Raw genomic sequence first — 26,932 nt, forward strand, 5'->3', positions numbered from 1 at the left:
ATAATGCCTAATGGCATTGTTATGTATTGTTATCATGATCTAAACTATAGTATGACTTTCACCGTACATGTATTGCCTCACCTGATATGGAAGAATTAGTCAAACTTCATGCTTGTCTTTTTCCTACCACAAAAGATTGCTACTATGTGCTGAAAGAAGCACTGGGATCAACAGCCCTATGAAAGAACCAACACTAACTGCCCAAAATGAATTTCCAGGAATCAAAGATAAAACTGTTTCTTCTTTTTATCTGCTGAGTGCTAAAACTGTACGGTGGCTGTACTGGATATAAGACTGGCACAATCTCCATTTAGAACAATCTAGACATCACAAGTCCTTTAGTGAAAACCCAACGTTGTTACAACCAACCATTCAGGTGTACCGGAGAGTTAAAAAAATTAAAGATGGCTATGACTGTAAGAGAGACACCATTTCCATTTAGGATCCAAATTGGAGCAAAGTGTCTTACCCAAGGACACACCATGGTAACCGACCTGAGCTGATCCAATGGTAAGATTTGTACCTAAAGTGTCTTACCCAAGGACACACCATGGTAACCGACCTGAGCTGATCCAATGGTAAGATCTGTACCTAAAGTGTCTTACTCAAGGACACATCATGGTAAAAAACCTAAGCTGATCAAATGGTAAGATTTGTACCTTCATCCCATAAATCACATGTAAACTGTCAGAGCATCTTGTCAATGTAACCAATGACAAGTTGATCTGATGCAGACAAATTTGTGCTTTTTCCATTCATACATGTTTCTCTCAACACTGCAGTAATATAAATATGGCTGAATATAGGTTTTATAGTACACTATCCTGTTTCATTGGCAGATATGGTTTACTACAACAAAGAATTTATTTTTTATGCAGAACCTCTATATGCTAATCCTACTGCATATTGCTGTTGACCATAGGACTTTCTGCACTATGTCCTGGGTCATCATATGTGGACATCATGCATTGTTCAACTGAAGACTTTAAGTCTAATTTTCCAGTTTTGCTCCCCTTCGTTTATCAGTAATTATTACAACTTTGTTTTCCTCAGTATTTACCATTTTCATTTTCCTTACATCAGGAATCTCATTTATCCAGTGCCATCTGTAATGATACATCTAGGTTCAACTTGCATTGTTTATAATCAGACAGGGTTATGACATCTACATACGGATCAGAGGAATGTATGCATTTGCCAATTGTCAAATGTAGGTCATTAATGAATAGAAGAAAAGGATTGGATACTGCTGAGAACCCTGTTGTACTCTACATTTTTATTCACTTCTCTTTTGAAAGGTTCTTGTTTGCTATGATACACTGTAGTGTTTTTGTAAGGTAGGGTAGATAAACCACTTTGTTGTATCACATTTATAATCTTTAGAAAATTATCATGATGCACAAGGAGATAAGCCTTCCTATGGTCAACAAGTATTACTTATTTTTCATGGTCAAGGACTCTAATCCATGGGAACTAAGGCTGTCTGAGTGGTTTCCCCCAAGTCCAGATTTGTTTTGCTGAAGCTTCTTGTGGTTTTATAAGTATGTTATACAATTCTGATAACATGTGTTTTTGTTGCTACGTTTAAACACAGATGGTAAGAAAGATAGAGGTCTGTAGTTATTTGCATCCTTGTATTAACCAGTTTATGAATGGGAGTAACTTTTTTCACATTATGTATAACTTTTAGCTCTGACTGATGGTGTTTTCTTGTCCATTTTAATCATTTCTGTGAACCTGTTTCTCCAGGTTCTGTAGAATGCTTGTTTACCTATACATTCAAAGCAGTCTGTAATTTTAGAGAACCAAGAATGTTAGGATTTATCCAGTCAGGTTTGATGTCCTTTCTTGCTCAACTTGTTTTCAGTTGTGTATCTTTACCCACAATCTGCACGAAAATCTGAGTCCTTCTATTAAAATCATCATCAAAATCATAAAACATATATACCATATTTCATGGAAGATTACCTATGTCCTCCTGGAAATGGTATCGACAAAATGCCAAAATGATCCATATGTAATGGTTTTATCAGCACAGCTTTTCTTTATCATCCAGGTACCAACTGATTTACCTGGCTACTTTTACTTTATACCTGGCTACTTTTTTAAAAAAACTGTTTCCCCACCTACTTTGGCAACTCACCCTCCAACTTTAAATCTAATGGAAGACCCTTAAGAGTATTTGGTTTCTCAGCTTAAAGGCCATATTTCCTTGAAAGTAACACAAAGAAGTGGTCACTTGAACCTACCCCTGGGATATGTATGCTTGTCACATTTTCTTGCATGTCTGTATAGATGTGATCTGTTTGAGTTGAGTGATAAGTTCTTCACGTTGATTAATTTGCTAATTGCATAATGCCATAAAGGTTTACTGAACTTCAACCAATTCTGATTTACCTGAATATTCATTAGATTTCTGTTAAAGTCAACCAGGGTACAGAGTTTGTTTTGTTCATCAATCATTTCATCAGTCTTCCAAAATTTCTATTTGGCAGGTATGGACCATAAGCAACACCTTCAAACAGGAAAGGCTTCCATCTCTTCTAGTTGGTATGTCATAACTATCAACACAGATCATTTTATAACTTCCATTCGGATGGCCCATTAAGTGGTTAGAATGTCTATTTTTAGTACCAGTGGTTGCTGGCTCAAATCCTAGCTGAGTCATACCAAAGACTTCCAAAAATGGTACAAGCAGCTGCCTTGCTTGGCGCTCAGCATTAAGAATTTAGAATTAGGATCGGTTGGCCTGGTGTCAGGATAATGTGACTGGGTGGGACATGATGCTGCATGTATGCAGCATGATAATCTAGTGCTAGACATCACTATAAGCTGCCACAATGCAAACATAATAGTGACATGATGGAAAAATTGCTAAAGCTATGTTAAAAATCTAAATCACATAACTTCCACTCAGCTCTGCTTTGATAAATCAAGAATATATACATCATTTTCATTTGACTAAAATCAGTTGATTTAGCTTAATATTAATACTATAGATGTGTATGTACCAGCAATGGGAACCTTTTACACTCCATGCCTAGATCTCAGACACTATTTTGTGTGAACCAGAGTGGAAGCTAGAGGCACAATGAGGAGGTCATCTTTGTACTGCAACTTGCAGCATTCAGATACATGTATTTATCTGATGTCTGTATAAGCATCTGCTGGTGCTGAAAAGTCTGTAGCACTTGAACATATGTAAGTACTAATAGCATACATAACACTCAGCATCCTCCAAGACGTCAAAGTCAATCTTGCAAGGTCCATCACATAATATGATCCATCTGATCAATAATAATAATAATAATGATAATAATAATAATGATGATAATAATAATAATAATAATAATAATAATAATGATAATAATAATGATGATAATGATGATGATGATGATGATGATGATCATCATCATCATCATAATAAAGACTTTATTTAGACAGGGTAACTTGATTAGTTACAGAACTAATCTATCTTGGGGCCTTCTAGCGTTTATGTACATAGAGTATATACAACATGATGTGAAGAATCTGGCTTGACACTAAATAATTATGTGATTCTAAAAATCAAAGTATCAAGCCTGGAACATATGTACAGGCATCTGTGCAACACATAAACATATCTAAAATATCATTCTGTATTGAAAATTCAAATGATGTAAAAGTACAGACTGGGTGGGACATGATGCTACACGTCTGCAGCATGATGCCCCAGTGGTAGACATCAGTATATACTGTCACGCTGCATACACTGTAGTGATGTGACTAAAAATTTTTTAAAGCTACATTTAAAATCCAAAACACATGCACACATCACTGGGAATGTTGTTCCATACCAGTATATTGGAAACTTATAAACCATTCCTTCTTTGGCCTTGGTATAACTTAACTTTTAATTCTAACAGACCTTAAATTTGTAGCACCATCAGCATCTCTTTGGTGAAAGATATTGTTTAGGTAGATATGAATGGTTTTTCTGGACACTTTATACTTAAATCTGGCCTGTCTGAAAAAGATTCTTGTGTTGCTACAATCTTGATATTATTCATAATGGATAGAGTTATCATGTGCTGTGGTGATGGTCTCACTCTATCCCTGAATGCTTCACAACACTGGTAGCAATGAACTGTTAACGCTGCTTTGTTCTTTAGTACCTGCATTAATGTTGCATGTTTTGATTCCCAATGAAAGTCATATCCTTGTGTCCAGTCACTGGATCGTTTATACTTCCTTAAACATTCTGCAGTCCAGTAAGACCACTATGTAACATTACATAAAACTGCAATGATGACATTGTACATGTGCATTTAGAACAGCGGCAAACTGGTATTTATTTGAGGTGTACTGTATTGCTGATATACTAATCTACTGAAGCATTTTTTCCTGAGGTACGAACCACAGTATTTTTTTCAGTGTACCAGTCCTTCTGTAATTTCCATCAATAAGGAATGTACAGAAATTCCTGAGAAAACTTGTAACAAATTTAATGATATTTTAAGTATCTTTTCTTTTTCATGGAAAACTTATTCCAAAAATTATTTTAGTTTTTACAAAATAGTTGTATTTGTAACAAATTAATCTGAATATTAACAGAGACAATTAAATTTATCAATCTTTATTCACATGTACAACAAGTGTCATGTACGTCATCAAGGTGGATAAAAATGGATGTTTTGAAAGATGTTCAGACCAAATCCAACTTTTTGAAAAGTTTCAGAACGTAAAAGGAGAAAAAAGTCATTTTTTATTATTATTTGTTAGTGTATTAAGTATATGTGTTCCTTTGTAAGACCTAAGTATAATCATTAGATTTTAAGAAGACCAGTTCTTTTCTGTTTGAATTTTACATAATTTCAGTAGTCAACTAAATATTTTCTGATTTGTTGAGTAAGTGTGTTACTGGCCCTCTCTGATAAATGTCTTAACCGGGTGCTGACACCCAACTCCTTTCTATTATATTAACTGCATAGCTAGTAAATTACAGGCTTCAGTGTCAATACTTCCTATTTTTATCAACAAGCCCTCTAATGTTAATGCTTTACAATGTGTCCGCTATAGCGTCATCATCTTACTTTAGTAAGTTTTTACAGTGTGTCTGCTCTAGTGTCATCATCTCACTTTAGTAACAGTTTTTACAATGTGTCCGCTATAGTGTCATCATCTCACTTTAGTAACAGTTTTCACAATGTGACCGCTATAGTGTCATCATCTCAACTTTAGTAACAGCTTTTACAATGTGTCCACTATAGTGTCATCATCTCACTTTGGTAACAGTTTTTACAATGTGTCCGCTATAGTGTCATCATCTCACTTTAATAACAGTTTTTACAATGTGTCCACTATAGCATCATCATCTCACTTTAGTAAGTTTTCACAGTGTGTCCACTCTAGTGTCATCATCTCACTTTAGTAACAGTTTTTACAATGTGTCCTCTATAGTGTCATCATCTCACTTTACTAACAGTTTTTACAATGTGTCCACTATAATGTCATCATCTCACTTTAGTAACAGTTTTTACAATGTGTCCGCTATAGTGTCATCATCTCACTTTAGTAACAGTTTTCACAATGTGACCGCTATAGTGTCATCATCTCAACTTTAGTAACAGCTTTTACAATGTGTCCACTATAGTGTCATCATCTCACTTTAGTAACAGTTTTTACAATGTGTCCGCTATAGTGTCATCATCTCACTTTAATAACAGTTTTTACAATGTGTTTGCTATAGTGTCATCATCTCACTTTAGTAAGTTTTTACAATGTGTCCGCTATAGTGTCATCATCTCACTTTAGTAAGTTTTTACAATGTGTCCGCTATAGTGTCATCATCTCACTTTAGTAACAGTTTTTACAATGTGTTTGCTATAGTGTCATCATCTCACTTTAGTAACAGCTTTTACCATGTGTCCGCTATAGTGTCATCATCTCACTTTAGTAACAGTTTTTACAATGTGTCCGCTATAGTGTCATCATCTCACTTTAATAACAGCTTTTACAATGTGTTTGCTATAGTGTCATCATCTCACTTTAGTAAGTTTTTACAATGTGTCTGCTATAGTGTCATCATCTCACTTTAGTAACAGCTTTTACCATGTGTCCGCTATAGTGTCATCATCTCAACTTCAGTAACAGTTTTCACAATGTGTCCACTATAGTGTCATCATCTCACTTTAGTAACAGTTTTTACAATGTGTCCCACCATAGTGCCATCATTTCACTTTAGTAACAGGTTTCACAATGTGTCTGCTATAGTGTCATCATCTCACTTTAATTAACAAGTTTTTACAATGTGTCCAATATATTGTCATCATCTCACTTTAGTAACAGCTTTTACAATGTGTCCACTATATTGTCATCATCTCACTTTAGTAACAATTTTTACAATGTGTCTGCTATATTGTCATCATCTCACTTTACTAAGAGTTTTTACAATGTGTCCGCTATATTGTCATCATCTCACTTTAATTAACAAGTTTTTACAATGTGTCCACTATGTCACAATCTCACTTCAGTAACAGTTTTTACAATGTGTCCGCTACAGTGTCATCATCTCACTTTAGTAACAGTTCTTACAATGTGTCCTCTATAGTGTCATCATCTCACTTTATTAACAGTTTTTATGTGTCCGTTATATTGTCATCATCTTTAGTAAGTTTTTACAATGTGTCCACTACAGTGTCATCATCTCACTTTAGTAAGTTTTTACAATGTGTTCGCTATAGTGTCATCATCTCACTTTAGTAACAATTTTTACAATGTGTCCACTACAGTGTCATCATCTCACTTTAGTAACAGTTATTACAAAGTGTCCGCTACAGTGTCATCATCTCACTTGAGTAACAGTTTTTACGGTGTATCCACTATAGCATCATCATCTCACTTTAGTAAGTTTTTACAATGTGTTTGCTATAGGGTCATCATCTCACTTTAGTAAGTTTTTACAGTGTGTCCACTATAGTGTCATCATCTCACTTTAGCAAGTTTTTACAATGTGTCTGCTACAGTGTCATCATCTTACTTTAGTAACAGTTTTTACAATGCTTCTGCTATAGTGTCATCATCTCACTTTAGTAACAGTTATTACAAAGTGTATGCTACAGTGTCATCATCTCACTTTAGTAACAGTTTTTAGTGTGTCCACTATAGTGTCATCATCTCACTTTACTAACAGTTTTTACAATGTGTCTGCTATAGTGTCATCATCTCACTTTACTAACAGTTTTTACAATGTATCTGCTATACTGTCATCATCTCACTTTAGTAAGTTTTTACAATGTATCCGCTATAGTGTCATCATCTCACTTTACTAACAGTTTTTACAAAGTGTCCGCTATAGTGTCATCATATAACTTTAGTAACAGTTTTTACAAAGTGTCCGCTATAGTGTCATCATCTCACTTTAGTAACAGTTTTTACAGTGTCTGCTACAGTGTCATCATCTCACTTTACTAATAGTTTTTACAATGTGTCCGCTATAGTGTCATCATGTAACTTTAATAACAGTTTTACAATGTGTCCGCTATAGTGTCATCATCTCACTTTACTAACAGTTTTTACAGTGTGTCCGCTATAGTGTCATCTCACTTTAGTAACAGTTTTTACAATGTGTCCGCTATAGTGTCATCATCTCACTTTACTAACAGCTTTTACAGTGTGTCCGCTATAGTGTCATCTCACTTTAGTAACAGTTTTTACAATGTGTCCGCTATATTGTCATCATCTCACTTTACTAACAATTTTTACGTGTCTGCTATAGTGTCATCATCTCACTTTAGTAACAGTTTGTACAATGTGTCCACTATAGTGTCATCATCTCACTCTAGTAAGTTTTTACAATGTGTCCGCTACAGTGTCATCATCTCACTTTAGTAACAGTTTTTACAATGTGTCCGCTACAGTGTCATCATCTTACTTTAGTAACAGTTTTTACAATGTGTCTGCTACAGTGTCATCATCTTACTTTAGTAACAGTTTTTACAATGTTTCTGCTACAGTGTCATCATCTCACTTTAGTAACAGTTTGTACAATGTGTTCGCTACAGTGTCATCATCTCACTCTAGTAAGTTTTTACAATGTGTCTGCTACAGTATCATCATCTCACTTTAGTAAGTTTTTACAATGTGTTCGCTATAGTGTCATCATCTCACTTTAGTAACAGTTTTTACAATGTGTCCGCTACAGTGTCATCATCTCACTTTAGTAAGTTTTTACAATGTGTTCGCTATAGTGTCATCATCTCACTTTAGTAACAGTTTTTACAATGTGTCTGCTATAGTGTCATCATCTCACTTTAGTAAAAGTTTTTACAATGTGTCCACTATGTCATCATCTCACTTTATTAAGTTTTTGCAATGTGTCCACTATATTGTCACCATCTCACTTTAGTAACAGTTTTTACAATGTGTCTGCTATAGTGTCATCATCTCACTTTAGTAACAGTTTTTACAATGTGTCTGCTATAGTGTCATCATCTCACTTTAGTAACAGTTTTACAATGTGTCTGCTATAGTGTCATCATCTCACTTTCGTAAGGTTTTGGAAGACAACTTATACACAATTAAAATACACAAGGCAAATTTTTCTACTACAAGGTACTGACCATGTAATTTTCCAGGGTTGAGGGGTGGCTGCAATTTTCTTTTGAGCTGGGATATTTTCTTTTCTTTAATCTCATGATAATTCCTTTTTATATAAATAATGTTACAACATTTTGTTATCTTGCTATAAATCAGAGCAAGATGCTTCTCAACTATGTGCGAGTTGGAAATTAAAACGAATCTTGGGTCCCTGCCCTTAAAAATTAAATTGTTGGTTCTTAATATAATTATGGTACACAGTGGTACATATCAAAGTATGTTCAGAAATACAATGGTAGAAAATTTTTCATGTGTAACTGAAAAATCCCTACCTTCTGAAACTGAAAGTGACTTGAAAAGCACAGAGAAATAGGACTGTAGTTAGGGTGGTATGCTACATGGGGGATTACTTTAAAATAGATTAAAATCAGCTTCAAGCTACACTTGTTTAATTGCTAACTCAAATTAAACATACTCCTCCCTATGACTAGAGCTGCTCTCTTAGTGATTACATCAGCAGACCTCACACACCACACCCTGATATCCTATTTCTCTTAATATCTTTAATCTTTCAGGTACTGTGATCTGTTTTCATTGCAAAACTAAGTCTTGAATTTCTCAGCAAATGATATGTCAAAAAGTTGATTTATTAATTTGCATACTCCATATCTGATGACACTCTCACTTTCAATGCTAGAAACAAAATACTTATATGCAAATTAATCTTGTAGTTAAAATGCAGAGGCCTGGTAAAGATGCCTTAAGTATAATACTTATATTTTCTACAGAACTACATATAAAATACTGTTGCTAATTAGAACCAATTATCTTATCACTAATATTATAAGCAGTTTCATCTTGTAAAGTCCATGCTAAATTCTATAAATAGAAAAAATATATACCAGCACGTGTGCATGCTGCTTGTGCAGAAGTCAAGGCCAGAGGTATGCTTGTGAAATAAAGGAGCATTAATCAAGCCCTGATGCTAGCTAAGGACTGTAGAATAGGCCTGATGTGTCCTCTTGTATGTCATCTGGAATTGTTGAATAAGCCTGATGTCTTGTAAGTCATTTGGAATTAATACAGGCTTGATGTGTCCTCTTGTAAGTCATTTGGGACTGTAGAATAGGTCTGATTTCTTGCAAGTCATTTGGAACCACAGAACAGGCCTGATGAGTCCTCTTTTAAGTCTTCTGGGACTGTGGAATAGGCCTGATGTCTTGTAGATAATTTAAAACTGTAGAACAGACCTGATTTGTCCTCTTGTAAGTCATTTGGGACTGTAGAATAGGTCTGATGACTGTCTTTGTGTAAATCATTTGGGACTGTAGAATAGGCCTGATATCTTGTAAGGCATTTGGAACTGTATAATAGGCCTTGTGACTGTCCTCTTATAAGTCATTTGGGACTTTAGAACAGGCCTGATGACTGTCTTTGTGTGAATCATTTGGGACTGTAGAGCAGGCCCGATGAATGTCCTCTTGTAAATCATTTGGGACTGTAGAATAGGCCTGATGACTGTCCTCATGTAAGTAATTTGGGATGGTAGAATAGACCTGATGTATCCTCTTGTATGCCATTTGGGACTGTAGAATAGGGCTGATGACTGTCTTTGTGTAAATCATTTGGGACTGTAAAAAAGGCTTGACATGTCCTCTTTTAAGTCATTTGGGGCTGTAGAATAGACCTGATGACTGTCCTCTTGTAAATCCTTTGAGCTTGTAGAATAGGCCTTGTGTGTCCTCTTTTTAAGTTATAACAGGTGACTAATGGAGGCAGGAATCATGATAGTTCAGTGGTTAGTGTACTGGACTCCAACTGAAAGTATGTGGGTTTAAACCCTACCATTGGATTAGCCGGTGTCAGCCACACAGAGTGTCCTTTGGCAAGGTACCCAGGCACTAAATATCCTACTTATGAAATACCAAATCAACCAAACCAGTTTTGACAAAGGGGACTATTATCTGCATGTTACAACACAGTATTTGTACCATATGATCTGTATGTTACATCACACAGCGTTTGTACCATATGATCTGTATGTTACATCACACAGCATTTGTACCATATGATCTGTATGTTACATCACACAGCATTTGTACCATATGATCTGTAAGCTACATCACACAGCATTTGTACCATATGATCTGTTGTTGTTGTAGGGTTTAATGACATTTTTCAGCACACGATAAGCTATACATGGCGGCCAGTATTAATGGTGGAGGAAGAACCCAGGAAACCCCCGGAAAGAACCACCAACCCACAAGAAGCTACTAGCAAGCTTTCTCATATACCCACATTGGCTGAATCCGAGACTCGAACCCACGCAGACAGAGGTGAGATGGCAGTGATCCATAACGGAAAGCGCTTCAGATTACTCTGCCACTTGGGCCTCCCCCCCATATGATCTGTAAGTTACATAACAAAACATTTGTACCATATGATCTGTAAGCTACATCACACAGCATTTGTACCATATGATCTGTAAGTTACGTCACACAACATTTGTACAAATGATCTGTGTGTCACAACACAGTATTTGTACCATATGATCTGTAAGCTACATCACACAGCATTTGTACCATATGATCTGTAATTTACATCACACAGCATTTGTACCATATGATCTGTATGTCATATCACACAGCATTTGTACCATATGATTTGTATGTTATATCACACGGTACTTTTTTGTACCATATGATCTTTAAGTTACATCACACAGCATCCGTAACATGATCTGTACATAACATCACAAATCATATGTATATATAATCTTTAAGTTACATCAGGCAGTAAAGACATCATTTTCTAAAAATAGCACATGAAGGATCTGTAAGCTACATCAAACAGCAAAGACATTGTTTTCTAAAAATCTCTGGCCTCATCTTTTCAGACAAGGAGAGATGGGACAATTAGCATTTTAGTAATATTCCAATATAATTTAAAGTTTGAAACAATTCTTTTTTAAAATATGTCAAATAAGTAATACCCTTATTATCTACCTATATAAATAGCTACATTTAAACATACACAAAGTATACCAGTATGTAACATTCAAGAATCTGCCTTTATGAAAAATAAATTTAATTTTCTAAATGAAAATATGTTTATAAGTTATTTTCATGGATTTTGAATGGCTCTTTAATAGCTGTTATAAACTATAGGACTATATTTTATATACCTGACACAATGAAAATTGACTACCAAAATTTTTCAACTTCACTGGAAGAGACACTGTAAATATGCTCTCATATATAAAATGTACAATATTCAAAATTCATGGGGTAAGGTCAATTTATGTCATATTATGATTCCAGTTATATCTCAGCTATGCTTTTGAATAAACATCTGCCTTTGTAGCTTCATTTTTTTCAAAGCTCAAAATTAGATTATAATGGCACTTTCTTCAACCCTCCAGTTTTTAAGCTACACTGTGCTAGAGGCTCCATCTACAAAACAATGACAGCAACTGCATTTGGACTTGAATAATTACATCACAGGCCATTATTACTCATGGGTTCTAATTAGTACAAACCCTATGAGAAAAACTTTACAAGTTCCCCAACCATGAGTCACATTTCTAGCTACTGTAGTTCAGTTCAGGGAAACCCCAGTGACTGCATTAACTTCTGAGATAAATATCAAACCAAAGAAATTAAATCTTTTATAAAAAGCAATTATCTCAACACAGCTTTTATTTCCACCTTTTCCTGTCTATTGAAGTGAATTGTTCATGGATGAAAAAAAAGGCTGTAATATAAGCCTGGATGGTATCATTTTGTACCTTGATATGACTTGAATTTTAAGCAAGAGTTATCATCAGCCATTTTGGCGTACTATTAATCATGTGATTCACAAAGGCACCCATTTATGATGCAGACAATGCAATGGCACAAAAAAGTTTATAAGAGTGAGATTCAAGCCAGAAATAAAAAAGAAAGAGTCATACAGTTCAGCCTCTATTAGCGTATTTCCGTACCACTAGTTGTCAATGTGACAAACCAACTTTGTCTGTACCAAATTTTTCCCCTACAGAAAATATATTCTACTGTAGGAAAAATTAGTACTATGTTGGTGTTCATCTGTAATCAATACTTTAAGCTGGTCATGAAGCAGAAGTAGGTCACCAGGACCTAGGTTGCCAAAGTCATTGTTTAAAGTGAGAGCAGTATCTGCATACATATTCTGAAGATGCATTTGATGCTCACCACCTGCTACAGCACACTACTTGTATATTGGTACCTATATTCTACCAAAGTTGCCAAATATTTAAAACAGATTTCTTTACGAAAAATGAAACCTATATATTTGCATATGATGATTTAATTAATGATAAACATATATGTGATGTCAAATATAGGGTAACATAACATTTATAAGAACAAGTTTGACTCACATATAAAAACAATATAACAAAGCAAGTTCGCTGAATGCAGCTGTCACACATTAGCACACATAAGCTTCTTTACTGTTTGTATAAACAGTGTTGTCAAGATGCAAGTTGTATCATCACTAAATTCCATATTTTTATTTAGAACAATATGGCATAATTTGTGTTTAGGCCAACAACAAAAATCTTTTGCATGGCTACAAATGGTGAACAGACTAAGGTAGTTTTTTCCTTTCAATTCCATTTAAATTACTTTTATCCTACATTTACAAAATTGTTCTGGTTGAAGTAACGAACTTGATTCTAGGTGTTGCATAAAGAATTGGCCTTTATAATGGGTTAACTGAAGGGTAACTAGAACACGCTGTCCCAAGGATATAATAACCAGCAATCCATCAGCCGCTAATGATATGTCTTGTCAAAGATGGAATCCCATCTTTATATTTGATATCTAGGACATACAAATACATGCAGGCACATACAGGTCAGACTAGTTATATAGATCCAGAAAAATAGATAATTTGTATAGAACCACTACTTGAGCTAAAAATCAGGTTTCAGTTTGGGACTAGGCCGAAAATACAAATCACCCTTTTTATCAGGCAGCCTAACATCATGATGACCAATGGTGACACTGTTCCCATAATAATACCTAAAACCTATAGGCAGCCAGATCAGCCAGTCTGACACTGCCAGCTTTCCACAACTACTCTGATCCTTCATTAGATTTGATGTGATGTGATTTGGATTTTTAACAGAGCTTTCACAATTTTTCAGCCATATTGTGATGATGTCTGCAATGTGGAGGTTATAGTGATGTCTAGCACTAGGGCATCATGCCGCAGACATGTAGCATGATGTCGCACCCAGTCCCATTATTCTGACACCAGGCCAACCAGTCCTAACACTAACCTCTTAATGCTGAGCACCAAGCGAGGCAGCTGTTAGTACCATTTTTGTAAGTCTTTGGTATGACTCGGTCAGGGATCGAACCCACGACCTCCTGCATCTAAGGCGGACACTCTAACTACTAGGCCACCAGAGAGGTACACTAGATTTTATAAAAGTAATGAAAACCATTTATTTTTTGCTACACCCAGGAGCTTCTTTATGGCCAGATAAAGCTAATATGGTATATGATGCTGAACAGTTGGCAAATATTGGAAAGATCAGTTTACCGCATAAAACTTACTTTCATTTTCTGAGGCAACACTGCATGAGCATAAAGTTTGACCCCAATAACGTGTCATACCCAACTCTGGTACTGAAGAGAATCGTTTTCAATGATGAAGTGACTTGACCCTTGAAATCATACCCTACTTAAGGAAGAATCCCACAAAATGTGTAAAGTTTTATGGCAATCCTCAAAGTATTTTAGAAGGAGATGTAGGAAAACTTTGTGCTAACTGATGAATGGACAACACACAATGGAAGACAAACAACAGGCCATCCCATAAACTCTTCTGGTCAGTGACCAGCAGAGCGAAAAATTGGTGATTTGTGGTCCTAATAAATAAAAAAATTGATGATTACACTTCATATGTTGCTATAATCACACTGACGAAAACAACATTGGATTAATACAGACAAAACAAAAACTGTAGTTCTAACTTGAAATGCATCGTTTACTACAGCTATACTGGGTTGATGCATACTGGAAGGGGGATAAATCAAAGTAAATCTTGGAAACGGGTCATATATAGTTGCCATAAATAGCAAATAAGGAAAGTACTCTGACGCTATTTTTACATAAGTCTTCCTTTAACTATACTCTAAAATTTATATGAGTGGAATTAAAGAGATAATAATAAAAATGAAAAAAAAACAAAAACATTTTATGACTATTCTTTTTATTTTTTAATGAACCAAGAGAGCATATGCTATAACAGGCAAGCATAAAACACAATTTGGTGCAAAAAAAATCATAATGCTTGTGCCAAAAGTGTACTGAAAGGCATGTATGGAAGTCAAAAAATATTCTATCATAAATGACAAGTCCAAATGTGTATATTCTTCTTCCTCTGACTGATTCAAAGGTCGCTGCTACTCTAGAAGTATTTTATCATAAACAGCTATGAGACATTTTTCTTGTTCTTATTAAAAGCATCAGGTCAAAAATAGATTCAAACTTGTTACTTCCATTACATAAAACCAAATTTCAAAAGAAAACTAGCAGCCAAAGGTATGAGAGATAGTTTTTTATTCATCCAGGAGATGGATGCACATGGAAACTGATTTTCTTTTTCTGGTAAAACTGACCTTGAAACAAGTCCAAAGGCCAACCATACCTGACTGAAATTTATATTTCTTAATTTTTTTTAATTGTTTTCTGTGTCAAGACAGGCTTGACCCTAATCAGCTGTTAATTTCAAAATTAAAGGATTTTTTTTACTAATCAAAGGCATCATAATGAGAAATGTAGAATAGAGATTATCTACTGTGGTAAGATAACTGTAAACAGATACATGATATATAATAACACCGCTCTGTACAAGACTCCCTTACTTATAATATGGATCTATTTTAAGTCTCCCATGAATGGCATTATAACGAAGGAGCATTCTCTGTGTGTGCATATGTGTATGTGTGAGCGTATATACATAAACACACAAACACAAAGATGTCATTTTCTATAGAAACTGCTGCATACATATATACTGTAATAACTTAATTTTTATAACTAGACTATACTTTCATATGGCCAAAGGGACAGTGATCAATGACGGTTAATTTTTATAACTAGACTATACTTTCATATGGCCAAAGGGACAGTGATCAATGACGGTTAACATGTAAATAATCTTTCATCAAAAAGAAAAGAACAATAAAAATGTCATCACCAATGCAATGCAAATCCCATGGAACATGATACATTTACACCTAGGGCAAATAAAACAACATGATTTATAGTGTTTGTTTTTTTTAAATAAAAAAAAGTATTCCAAAGTTGCAAATATGAAATTCCGGGGGGGGTCTAACTTGGCAAGCATTTGTCTCTGTATACATGCAAAGCTCATAGTTCAATGTGGAGGCTGTCTCCAATCAATTCTCTGGGAAATGATCTCTTCAAAATGAAAATGTGTGTGTGAGTGTGTGTGTGTGGTAAAACTAACTTTAATGATGTAATACTTAACTGTTGCTCGCCCATCCTTAGTCTGACTCACCGTTGAACAGGTAGGAGGGGTTAGGGGTGTACATGTGGACTCCAGCCTGAAACCAGTCTTGACTTGTGTTTTTCATCAGAACACATGATGGTAAAATTCTTGACTAAGAGAAACTGGAGCACTCAACGGGTTCCTGTTGGGCTTACACACTGCCAAAAGAAGAAACTGGAGAGGATGCAAGTGCAGTCTGTCTAGGGGAACCAGGTGTGTTGCAGAGTTCAAGGTTCCCAGCAGAGAGAAGAAAAGAATGCAGCTGCCCACTTACTGGGGGCAGACTTACTCTCTTAAGACACTCCTCCATGGACCAGCAAAAAATGCTGCTCCCCCCTTTTGGAGCTGGGGAGGGGGTTAGAGCGGTGTGTGACTTTTTAAAGTCTATGCCCTTCTGGACATGAAATGGTGCAGCTCCTCTGGGCATGACTTGCTCACTGTCCTAGTGGAAAAGAGAGGGTGCTGCTCCTCAAACTTGGGGAGGGTGCAACTTGCTCTCTGCAATCAAAGAATGGGGAGGGTACTGCTCCTCCCTAATGGGAGAGCATGATTCACTCTACCCATTTATAACCTCCCTTAGAAGGGGATACATTACTCCAAGAGTCTCTGGAGAGCCTTGTGTAATCCTTCACTGAAATCTGAAGGACTCTGAGAATAAGAACCTTGGAAACTTGAAGAAGACAAGGAAGGAACCTTCCTACCTTCTCCCTTTATAGGTATGTCTATGCTCTGAGAGATCTCAGACCTCATGCAACCATAGGCTGCAGAAGGGCCAACCATTTATCTTCTCAAAATGTGTGCAAGATAAGCAAGTGGTGTTGCAGTCCCACTAGATTTCACATGATCACACCTACCCACACACACACCCTTAGTAATTCTTCCAACAAAAGAAAGCTGAAACGGAGATTTTAATACCAAAACAAATTGTATGCAACCAAAAATTATACACATGATAAAGTGTGGACTAATATAATAATTTCACTTTACATAGGTGTTTTCAAAAACTTTAAATAAAAAGAACAAAAAAACACACGAAGTCATATTACCAACTCTCAAGAGAACTTAAATTAACAGAAACAAAACTAGATCAGAGGTATAATTCTAACATTTACAAAGAATATGTACACAAGAGAAATAATAAATTCATCTGCTGACCAACGAAGTGACAATATAGACAATGTAGATCTTATGGCATGCTGACTGAGAAATCAATAAAGCAGGAGTACACATGGGCAATATGCAGCGTGTCCCAGGGATTCCGCAATATTCTAGTTCATCCTAACAGGAGTATGAATTTTCGTTATATGGTCAGATTATTTTCCTCACAGAAAAGAACCCGCTTTGTGATAGTAACAGGTATGGTATTATTGGTATTTAAATCACACTGACATGTAGGCAATTTAATTTATTTAATTTATGATATTTTGAGTGATATATCAAAGCTTTGTCAAGTTTCTTTATCAACCTATAGTATTATACAATGTCATTTCAACCTGTAGTATTATACAATGTCATTTCAACCTGTAGTATTATACAATGTCATTTCAACCTGTAGTATTTATACAATGTCATTTCAACTTGTAGTATTATACAATGTCATTTCAACTTGTAGTATTATACAATGTCATTTCAACCTGTAGTATTATACAATGTCATTTCAACCTGTAGTATTATACAATGTCATTTCAACCTGTAGTATTATACAATGTCATTTCAACCTGTAGTATTATACAATGTCATTTCAACCTGTAGTATTTATACAATGTCATTTCAACTTGTAGTATTATACAATGTCATTTCAACTTGTAGTATTATACAATGTCATTTCAACCTGTAGTATTATACAATGTCATTTCAACCTGTAGTATTATACAATGTCATTTCAACCTGTAGTATTATACAATGTCATTTCAACCTGTAGTATTATACAATGTCATTTCAACCTGTAGTATTTATACAATGTCATTTCAACTTGTAGTATTATACAATGTCATTTCAACTTGTAGTATTATACAATGTCATTTCAACCTGTAGTATTATACAATGTCATTTCAACCTGTAGTATTATACAATGTCATTTCAACCTGTAGTATTATACAATGTCATTTCAACCTGTAGTATTATACAATGTCATTTCAACTTGTAGTATATACAATGTCATTTCAACTTGTAGTATTATACAATGTCATTTCAACTTGTAGTATTATACAATGTCATTTCAACCTGTAGTATTATACAATGTCATTTCAACTTGTAGTATTATACAATGTCATTCAACCTGTAGTATTATACAATGTCATTTCAACTTGTAGTATTATACAATGTCATTTCAACCTGTAGTATTATACAATGTCATTTCAACCTGTAGTATTTATACAATGTCATTTCAACTTGTAGTATTATACAATGTCATTCAACCTGTAGTATTATACAATGTCATTTCAACTTGTAGTATTATACAATGTCATTTCAACCTGTAGTATTATACAATGTCATTTCAACCTGTAGTATTATACAATGTCATTTCAACTTGTAGTATATACAATGTCATTTCAACTTGTAGTATTATACAATGTCATTTCAACTTGTAGTATTATACAATGTCATTTCAACTTGTAGTATTATACAATGTCATTTCAACCTGTAGTATTATACAATGTCATTTCAACCTGTAGTATTTATACAATGTCATTTCAACTTGTAGTATTATACAATGTCATTCAACCTGTAGTATTATACAATGTCGTTTCAACTTGTAGTATTATACAATGTCATTTCAACTTGTAGTATTATACAATGTCATTTCAACCTGTAGTATTATACAATGTCATTTCAACCTGTAGTATTATACAATGTCATTTCAACTTGTAGTATTATACAATGTCATTCAACCTGTAGTATTATACAATGTCATTTCAACTTGTAGTATTATACAATGTCATTTCAACCTGTAGTATTATACAATGTCATTTCAACTTGTAGTATTATACAATGTCATTCAACCTGTAGTATTATACAATGTCATTTCAACTTGTAGTATTATACAATGTCATTTCAACTTGTAGTATTATACAATGTCATTTCAACCTGTAGTATTATATACAATGTCATTTCAACTTGTAGTATATACAATGTCATTTCAACTTGCAGTATTATACAATGTCATTTCAACTTGTAGTATTATACAATGTCATTTCAACCTGTAGTATTATACAATGTCATTTCAACCTGTAGTATTATACAATGTCATTTCAACCTGTAGTATTATACAATGTCATTTCAGCCTGTAGTATTATACAATGTCATTTCAACTTGTAGTATTATACAATGTCATTTCAACTTGTAGTATTATACAATGTCATTTCAACTTGTAGTATTATATATCATTTCGAGTGGACCTGAATAACAATCAAATAGAAAGGGTTATGTCAGCAATGTGACTAATAAGAATTTTTGACATAATTAGCCTCCCCACTCCCACCCACCCCAAAAATATGTTTCCTATTGCACTGGTTTTAAAATTAGGGTAGGCAGGGTTTTTTCAACCATAACGAAAAATTTCAAGGATAGACAATGAGAAACAGGGATGGCTGGCTGACCAGAAACACAAATATCTTTTTTTGGCCTTACCTGAGTGCTTCTGAATTTAGGTTATTTAACAACTTCCAAGTTGTTTCCTTGTAAACTAATTTAACACTGTAAAGTTAACATCTTACCTGGATTGTTTATTTTAGCTAATGCTGCTAAGGTAAGCAAATATAACTAAAATACTGATTTTCTATTGGCTTATTGGTAGAGGAGTATTCTGATTTAAATGTGTGACTATTTGTTTAAGATCTAATAAGCACTAAACAGCCAGAAGTCTGTGACATACCATTTAACCACCTCTCCTTCTCGCTCTCCCCCTATCTATCTATATATATATATATATATATATATATATATATATATATATATATATATATATATATATATATATACACAATCTGAACCTAGAATCTCTATTATTCAATAAAGGATATGTTAGAATGGTCATGAAGAACAAAGTGTCTCTTTAAAGGTGGTGTCCCTGAAGAGTTCTTTAATTAGAATTTGAAATATGAATTTAATATCACCTGTTTATTCAGTGTATTTGGAGCATGTACTAAGATAAATAACATTCCTAATTTTACTGTGGCCTTGGATTTCACAGGTAGAATTTAATTTAGGATAAGAACTTTAAACAGTTTGGATTTGTACATCCACAGAAAGAAAAATCCCTGTTGTTAGAGTTGGGTAGATTTTTGACTGTTAAAGCTGGGTTAGGGCTAGTACATTTTAGCTCTAACACAGAGGCTACTAGCTTTTCTACCTATTTGTAAAGCATAGTGGAAGGGCTTGGGGTAGACTGATGTAAAGAATGTGTCATAACAAAATTGCAGATCTGATTAAATATTTCTCCATATTGTGGAGGGCCCCGAGTGACCGAGGTGGTCTAATGCGCTCACCATTATGGACCACTGCCATCTCACAGCTGCCTGCATGGGTTCAAGTCTTGGGGTCGGCCAATGTGGGTATGTGAGAAAGCTTGCTGGTAGTTTCTCATGGGTCAGTGATTCTTTCTGGGTTTTCGTGGGTTCTTCCTCCACCATTAATACTGGCCGCCATGTATAGCATATATTGTGCTGAAAAATGGCGTTAAGCCCAATAACAACAACAACAACAACAATCTCCATACTGTGTATAATAATAACCAGAATTTGGTCTCTGCATGATACTGATGATATCTGTGGTGTAAGGGTATTCCTGTTCATTGCGTGAACACATATACCTCAGCAAGAAGGTTTTGTTGGAGTAGAATAACGACTTTTCGGACAATGTCAAGACATACCCATAGGTAAGTTTGGTCAAATCTACACAAAATATATTTTGGAGGGGAAAAAACAACAAGGAGGGGAAAAAACCCAACAAAGTTACTAAAATAATATCATTCGTATTTACCCTCAGATAAACCTACAAACTGGGTGAAAGAATAGAAATCCAAATATTTTTGTGTTAATGAAGTTCATAAACCAGTACAGATGCAAACCTGAGGCAAGATTTTTTACTTTAAAGTGTATGTCTGTAATGGTGCAAAATTTTGATGATGTTTTGTCGCAGCACATTTTGTTGTAGTCGGCATGACACATTTCTATTATGATTGATGTATGGGCTAGGCTCACAATAAATTGCTAGCTTGCAGTGGTTAACCTCTCTTTTGGGAAGCATGAGTGAATTTTAATTAGAGTCCATTTGGAGAGAATAGGAATCTTGTATTCTAAGGATATGATGCATTACTCTGACATGAACTGTGGGAATTAATTTATCTGTCTTAAATGATATGTAGCATCTATGCAAAGAATTGATTTTACAATGTCTGTGTCAATCAATCGCTAGTTAGCAAGAAAATTTAGTCAAGATGTGAATTGCGTCAATTCATCTGTGTAATTAAATTGTGAATTCTCTTAAGTGAGAAAATTGAAATGTGTCAACCAACATCATTCAGCAAGTAATTTATAGCCTATATTAGGATGAAATAGTTTTTCTAGTTATGTCATGGATCCAGTTAGGATTGTGGCTATCAGCTAGGAAAAAGACATTATTTCATGTGTGTGTATGTGTGTGTGTGCATGTGTGTGTGTCAGGTTGCAAAGTGACCATAGCTTTAGTCTGTTCAGTTACCAAAGACAATATTAAACATGAGTGGGAATATTGTTTGACAGCAGAAAAAAATGGACAAATATTTTGGTTGTGTTTTTTTTGTTTTAAGGAAAAGATAGCTCCATACTTGTGCTACACAGTAGGAAGGAGTGCAGACTACAACCAAGTTGTGGTTAAGGACCTGAAAAGAGAGAGACAGAGAGAGAGAGAGAGAGAGAGAGAGAGAGAGAGAGAGAAGGAAAAGAAATATGACAACACTAACCTGTCACCAACACTATTTTGGAAAGGAACGGAAGCAACCTGGTTACACTGACATGCTGGCAATTTGAGTTTGTGAAATTTTGTTTTATGGCTTTAACAGAATAGCTAATTACATTTCACATAAATTTTGTATATATATTTCAAGAGAAAGTGTTTCATTCAAATGTCATGTTCAATTTTCATTTTGTTTATTCAAAAAATTGATATACATGTATATTATATACAGGAGCTTGTGTTGTTCTTTTCTATATCTTTGCTCAGGTCTATGTCTACATCCTTTAATTTCATATTTTATTGTTTGCTTGATCCAGGAAATAACACAGTGGCATAGTCGATCAATTCCTAGGTAACCAAAACACCATCACAGGTGGGGGATCATATCATATCACACTACCCTCAAATTTCTGATTGCAATTAGTTTGTTTACTAGAATGCAGCTTAATACAATGTTTGGTCAAAATTCACAAGTGTAGGTGTAAATGTATAAGTCAGTGTGTTCATAAGCTTAATGAAGTACAGAAATGTAAGCAATGGTCTTTGACTTGCACCCAAGGTCACTTGGGTCCGGTTTTCAAAACTCCTTTAACAAAGTACAGATATATTTGTGGTCAGATCTGTACCATTTTTTTTACAACCAAATCAACATTGCAAGTTGTGTTTTTGTGAAAAACCTGTGCCAATGCCACCATTCATACAAGATAAATAGTGATAACAGAATGTCCCTGATGACCACTATGGATGGTATCATGCTGGGGGTAAGATCAACACTAGTCTACAACCAGTGAAACTGAAAGTCCTTAATAAAAGAGTGCAAACACTTCGAGCCTCCCTACACTAAGACAATTTTCCTACTAGAAGCAATCAGAAGCAAAAGTGTCATACAGGACTAACAATAAGACACTTTTTCTGCCAGAAACAAGGAGGGTGTGCGTGTGTGTGTGTGATTAAGATTTTTAATGTAGCTTTAACAATTTTTCAGTCATATCGCTATGTTGTCTGCAGTGTGGCAGTTTATAGTGATGTCTAGCACTGGGGCATCATGCCACAAATATGTAGCATGATGTCCCACCCAGTCACATTATCCTGACACCTGGTAGACCAGTCCTAACACTAACCTCTTAATGCTGAGCGCCAAGCAAGGCAGCTGTTAGTACCATTCTTGTAAGTCTTTGGTATGACTTGGCAGGGATTCGAACCCATGACCTCCCACTTCCAAGGCAGATGCTCTAACAAACAAGGAGGGAGGGCCCCTACCATACAACGCTAAAACTGAGACACTTTTTCTACTAGAAGCGATGTGGAAGGGCTGCTATAAAAAGTGACATGCTGGTCTAAAATATAGTAGCTGTAAGCATTCTGCAGTTACTTGTGATTTAATTATGATTTATTTATTATTTGGCTACATTTTATGTTCTATGATCTTACTAATTCTTGAAATAATCTCACTCTGTGGATAACCACTATTATTTTAATATAGCTGTTAGAAACAAGTCAGATACAAAGCAACTTCATGTAATCTGCCTCTAGATGAGCATGACAGCTGTCAGTCAAACATGCATAAGAGAGACTTGATTGTCCTGCAGACCAATTTTAATTACCCAGATAGATGTGAAATGTTTACCTTTACTCCCCCTTGTGGCTTGATCAAATCACTGGAGAGGTGCCCAATGGGTTATTTAATCAGTTTGCACTCCATTACCAAAAATGTCATATTTCTATAAGGTAAACATCTCTTGTCTAATTTTGAAACCATTTTCAAAACAAACTTATAAACAATCTGTCCATCAACCTGATTTTTGTCAAGGACAGACTGTGACATGAATCCTGTAGTTATGCTAATTAGTCGGGTACAGCATTAGTTCTCTATGTGGCCAAGAAAAGAAAAGAAATCATCCATCCATATAGGCTTTGATGATCTAAACATAGTTAAATCAAGTACAGCTTAAGCTTTTTGTATTAAATGCAGCAGCTTCCGAAAGTTGATTATCAACAAGAAGGCAACAGACTATAATTTCTACACTATTTCAGAACACAATAAACATTATCTGTAATTCAATTTTGTATAATGCCCTTCTAAATGCATGAAGTTAAATCATTTCAAATCGTGACAGGAAACAATGGGAGGTAATGACAAACTCCAGGAAGTCACTGTTTCTCTATTATGTACTAATGCGCACAGTAGACATTATGTCATAAATAGATCATAAACCAATGTCAAAGGTGGGCTGATGTGAGATATCCACTCCTTATGGTGTTTTGGTTATCATTATCTAGGAGATGATCAGCCATGGTGTTATCACCTGGATGAGTAAACAATAAAATAAAATATCAAATTAATGGATGAAATAACAGAGATGTGGGCAGTCTTTTGTAACTCACTGTTGGTCATAGGTCGGCATTACCATTATTTCTAATCCTTCTCACTCTTCCTTAGCCTCATTTGGTCATCAACCATCTTGGCTGTAGACTGCACTCATTTCCACTGTGCATTACAGGTATGGAGCTATTTTTCCTTGTGGTTTATTTAGACTTGCTCTTAATATGCAGCCGAATCTCTCTCTTTTCATGTCCTCAACTTTCCGACAAACTTAATTTGGACACTCTAACAAGAAATACTTGTTTTATTTCCCACAGCTAAATTCTGGCTCCCCAAAGAATCTAAGACTTACTAATTTTGCAAGGGAGATTACTTAAAACCTTGAATTTCATCTGGGAACACATACACACCCGCATTTAGCATAGCCAATCAGGACTACTTTATCTTACTGCTAAAAATTGTTAACACTCCCATCAAAGTCAGAATAACTGTCTCTTTATTAATTACCATTCTGAAAAAACAAATCATTTTATGACACCCGTTTCAAATGAACCAAGATTCCCCAAAATGTTGGCTCTGGTTTGTCTTATCTTTGTTATTTCCTGCTACATGAGCTTACATTAACATCTCAGTTTCACTGTTATCAAATGGACTCTAATTAAAATTCACTTATATTAGCCAATCTGTCATTCTCAGTGGTTACATGTCATGCTGACCATGACAGAATATACTGCAAAATTATATCCAAATTTTTGCACCATTACAACCAATATATAGCCTCCATAACATTAGGTGTGCATGGAAAGTTAACAGTACTACATTAGGCCACAGTAAACCTACAACATGGTCATTTTAAATTAAAAATGCATTCATGTTGACTTGTGAACTAATGCAGCACTTCCTTCATCAGTGAAACCTGGTTAAGAACATGTTAGTAACCTTATGTCCCTGTTCTAAAAGACAGTTACAAGAAAACATTTCTTAAGTTTAATTTGGTTTTATAAAGTTGTTATTCCCTTATAACAACTGCTTTAAAACAAGAGACTATGAGAACTCATTCCACTATCAGTAACCCTCAGCAGTCTGAAAACTTGATGTCAATTTAAATCTAGATAAAATACTATAGTTACAAACATTGATCCATGTTCTGAAGACAAAGTCTTGATTTCCAACTTTAAATATCGCCATCATACATTAAGATCCTTTTCTTACAAAAGAGATTAATACAATTAAAGTGCAAAAAGAGATGTTATTTACAGTCCATATTCTCTAAATTGTAAAACAAAAACTTACCTCAATGACTTCCTCAAACAGACTTTTGTCACTGTCCACCTGTCCTTCATCATTAAAACGGTTGTTCTCAATACCAATTCCCTCATCATCATCACTGTTGTGGACCATTAACTCAATTAGCTCCTCCAGGTCATGGCTGAGGTTGGGTTCCTCTGTTTCACTGAGGCCATAGTCTAGTGCCTGATAAATGGCTGAACCCAAAGCCTCCACAGCCTAAAAAATCAATCAATCAATCAATCAATCATGTGAATGAATCTATCAATTAAAGCAAGCTATGGCAACTAATAGTTTTAAATGGCTGAAAGACCCAGTGTACCACCGCAAAGAAGCAACTGTGCAGATGCTAATTAAGCTGACTGCAGAAGCATCTGAACATGTCCGTTCATTTATAACTTTGAGATGGTGCTTGGGTACAATATTTGCTTGAACCAACTCTCTATCCCATTGCAAAGTTGGAGGGTTGAAACTGAAAGATATCAATCCCATTGCAAAGTGGCAGGGTTTAAACTGATAGATCTCAATCCCATTGCAAAGTTGGAGGGTTGAAACTGAAAGATCTCAATCCCATTGCAAAGTGGGCAGGTTGAAACTGAAAGATCTCAATCCCATTGCAAAGTGGGAGAGTTGAAACTGAAAGATCTCAATCCCATTGCAAAGTGGGAGGGTTGAAACTGAAAGATCTCAATCCCATGGCAAAATGGGAGGGTTCACACTGAAAGATCTCAACTCCATTGCAAAGTTTGGGGGTTTAAAGAATCTCCTGATTCTTCTAGAAAAATTAAGAAAAGAAAGAAGAAACTTTTTCAAGATCATCTCAACCATAACTTGCAAATTACTAACCCAGAAATAAAGGAGTATTCTTAAAATATAATTGGCATATGAAACTGCAATAAATTTAACTGACTGTCATGTGATAACAAGCTAGAACCTGCTTATCTAAGTATAAAACTATTTGTTTCAGAAAAAAAGCTATGAATTTAGTCTGTGCACATCTGAAATGTTTATAAATTTATGAACTGCAGATTTGAGAACTGATAGAATGTACAGCACTTTGTTATGTTAAGATGTATAAACCTACAATAATTAAAAAATTTAAAATGTGTTATTTAAAATTAAAGAAGCTCTCATTAGTCAAAATGTTTGACGACTGTTAATTCAACACAATAAGGATCAAGACAGTTTTGAGTTTAGCAAAAAAGAAACCCTTCTCATCAGGAAACTTCTATACAACTGTTAATTTGCATGTGGTACAGAACT

The 26,932-nt window shown here is 34.9% G+C and overlaps 1 protein-coding gene across 7 annotated transcripts in view; it reads right to left on the bottom strand.

Moving 5' to 3' along the window:
* LOC149785872 (protein spire homolog 1-like) overlaps positions 1-26,932 on the bottom strand; it is a 181,322-nt gene that overhangs the window by 86,615 nt on the left and 67,775 nt on the right. For all 7 annotated transcript variants that reach the window (XR_016425471.1, XM_089979855.1, XM_089979854.1 and 4 more), the window contains exon 3: positions 25,676-25,888. Coding sequence is in view for 6 of the 7 variants with exons in the window: in XM_089979855.1 (XP_089835981.1) it covers positions 25,676-25,888 (213 nt within the window). In the remaining variant the exon portion in view is untranslated. The remainder of the gene's footprint in view (positions 1-25,675; positions 25,889-26,932) is intronic.

This window comes from Sinohyriopsis cumingii, chromosome 13 (assembly GCF_028554795.1).
Source record: "Sinohyriopsis cumingii isolate HCF-2022 chromosome 13, ASM2855479v2, whole genome shotgun sequence".
NCBI lineage: Eukaryota > Metazoa > Mollusca > Bivalvia > Unionida > Unionidae > Sinohyriopsis > Sinohyriopsis cumingii.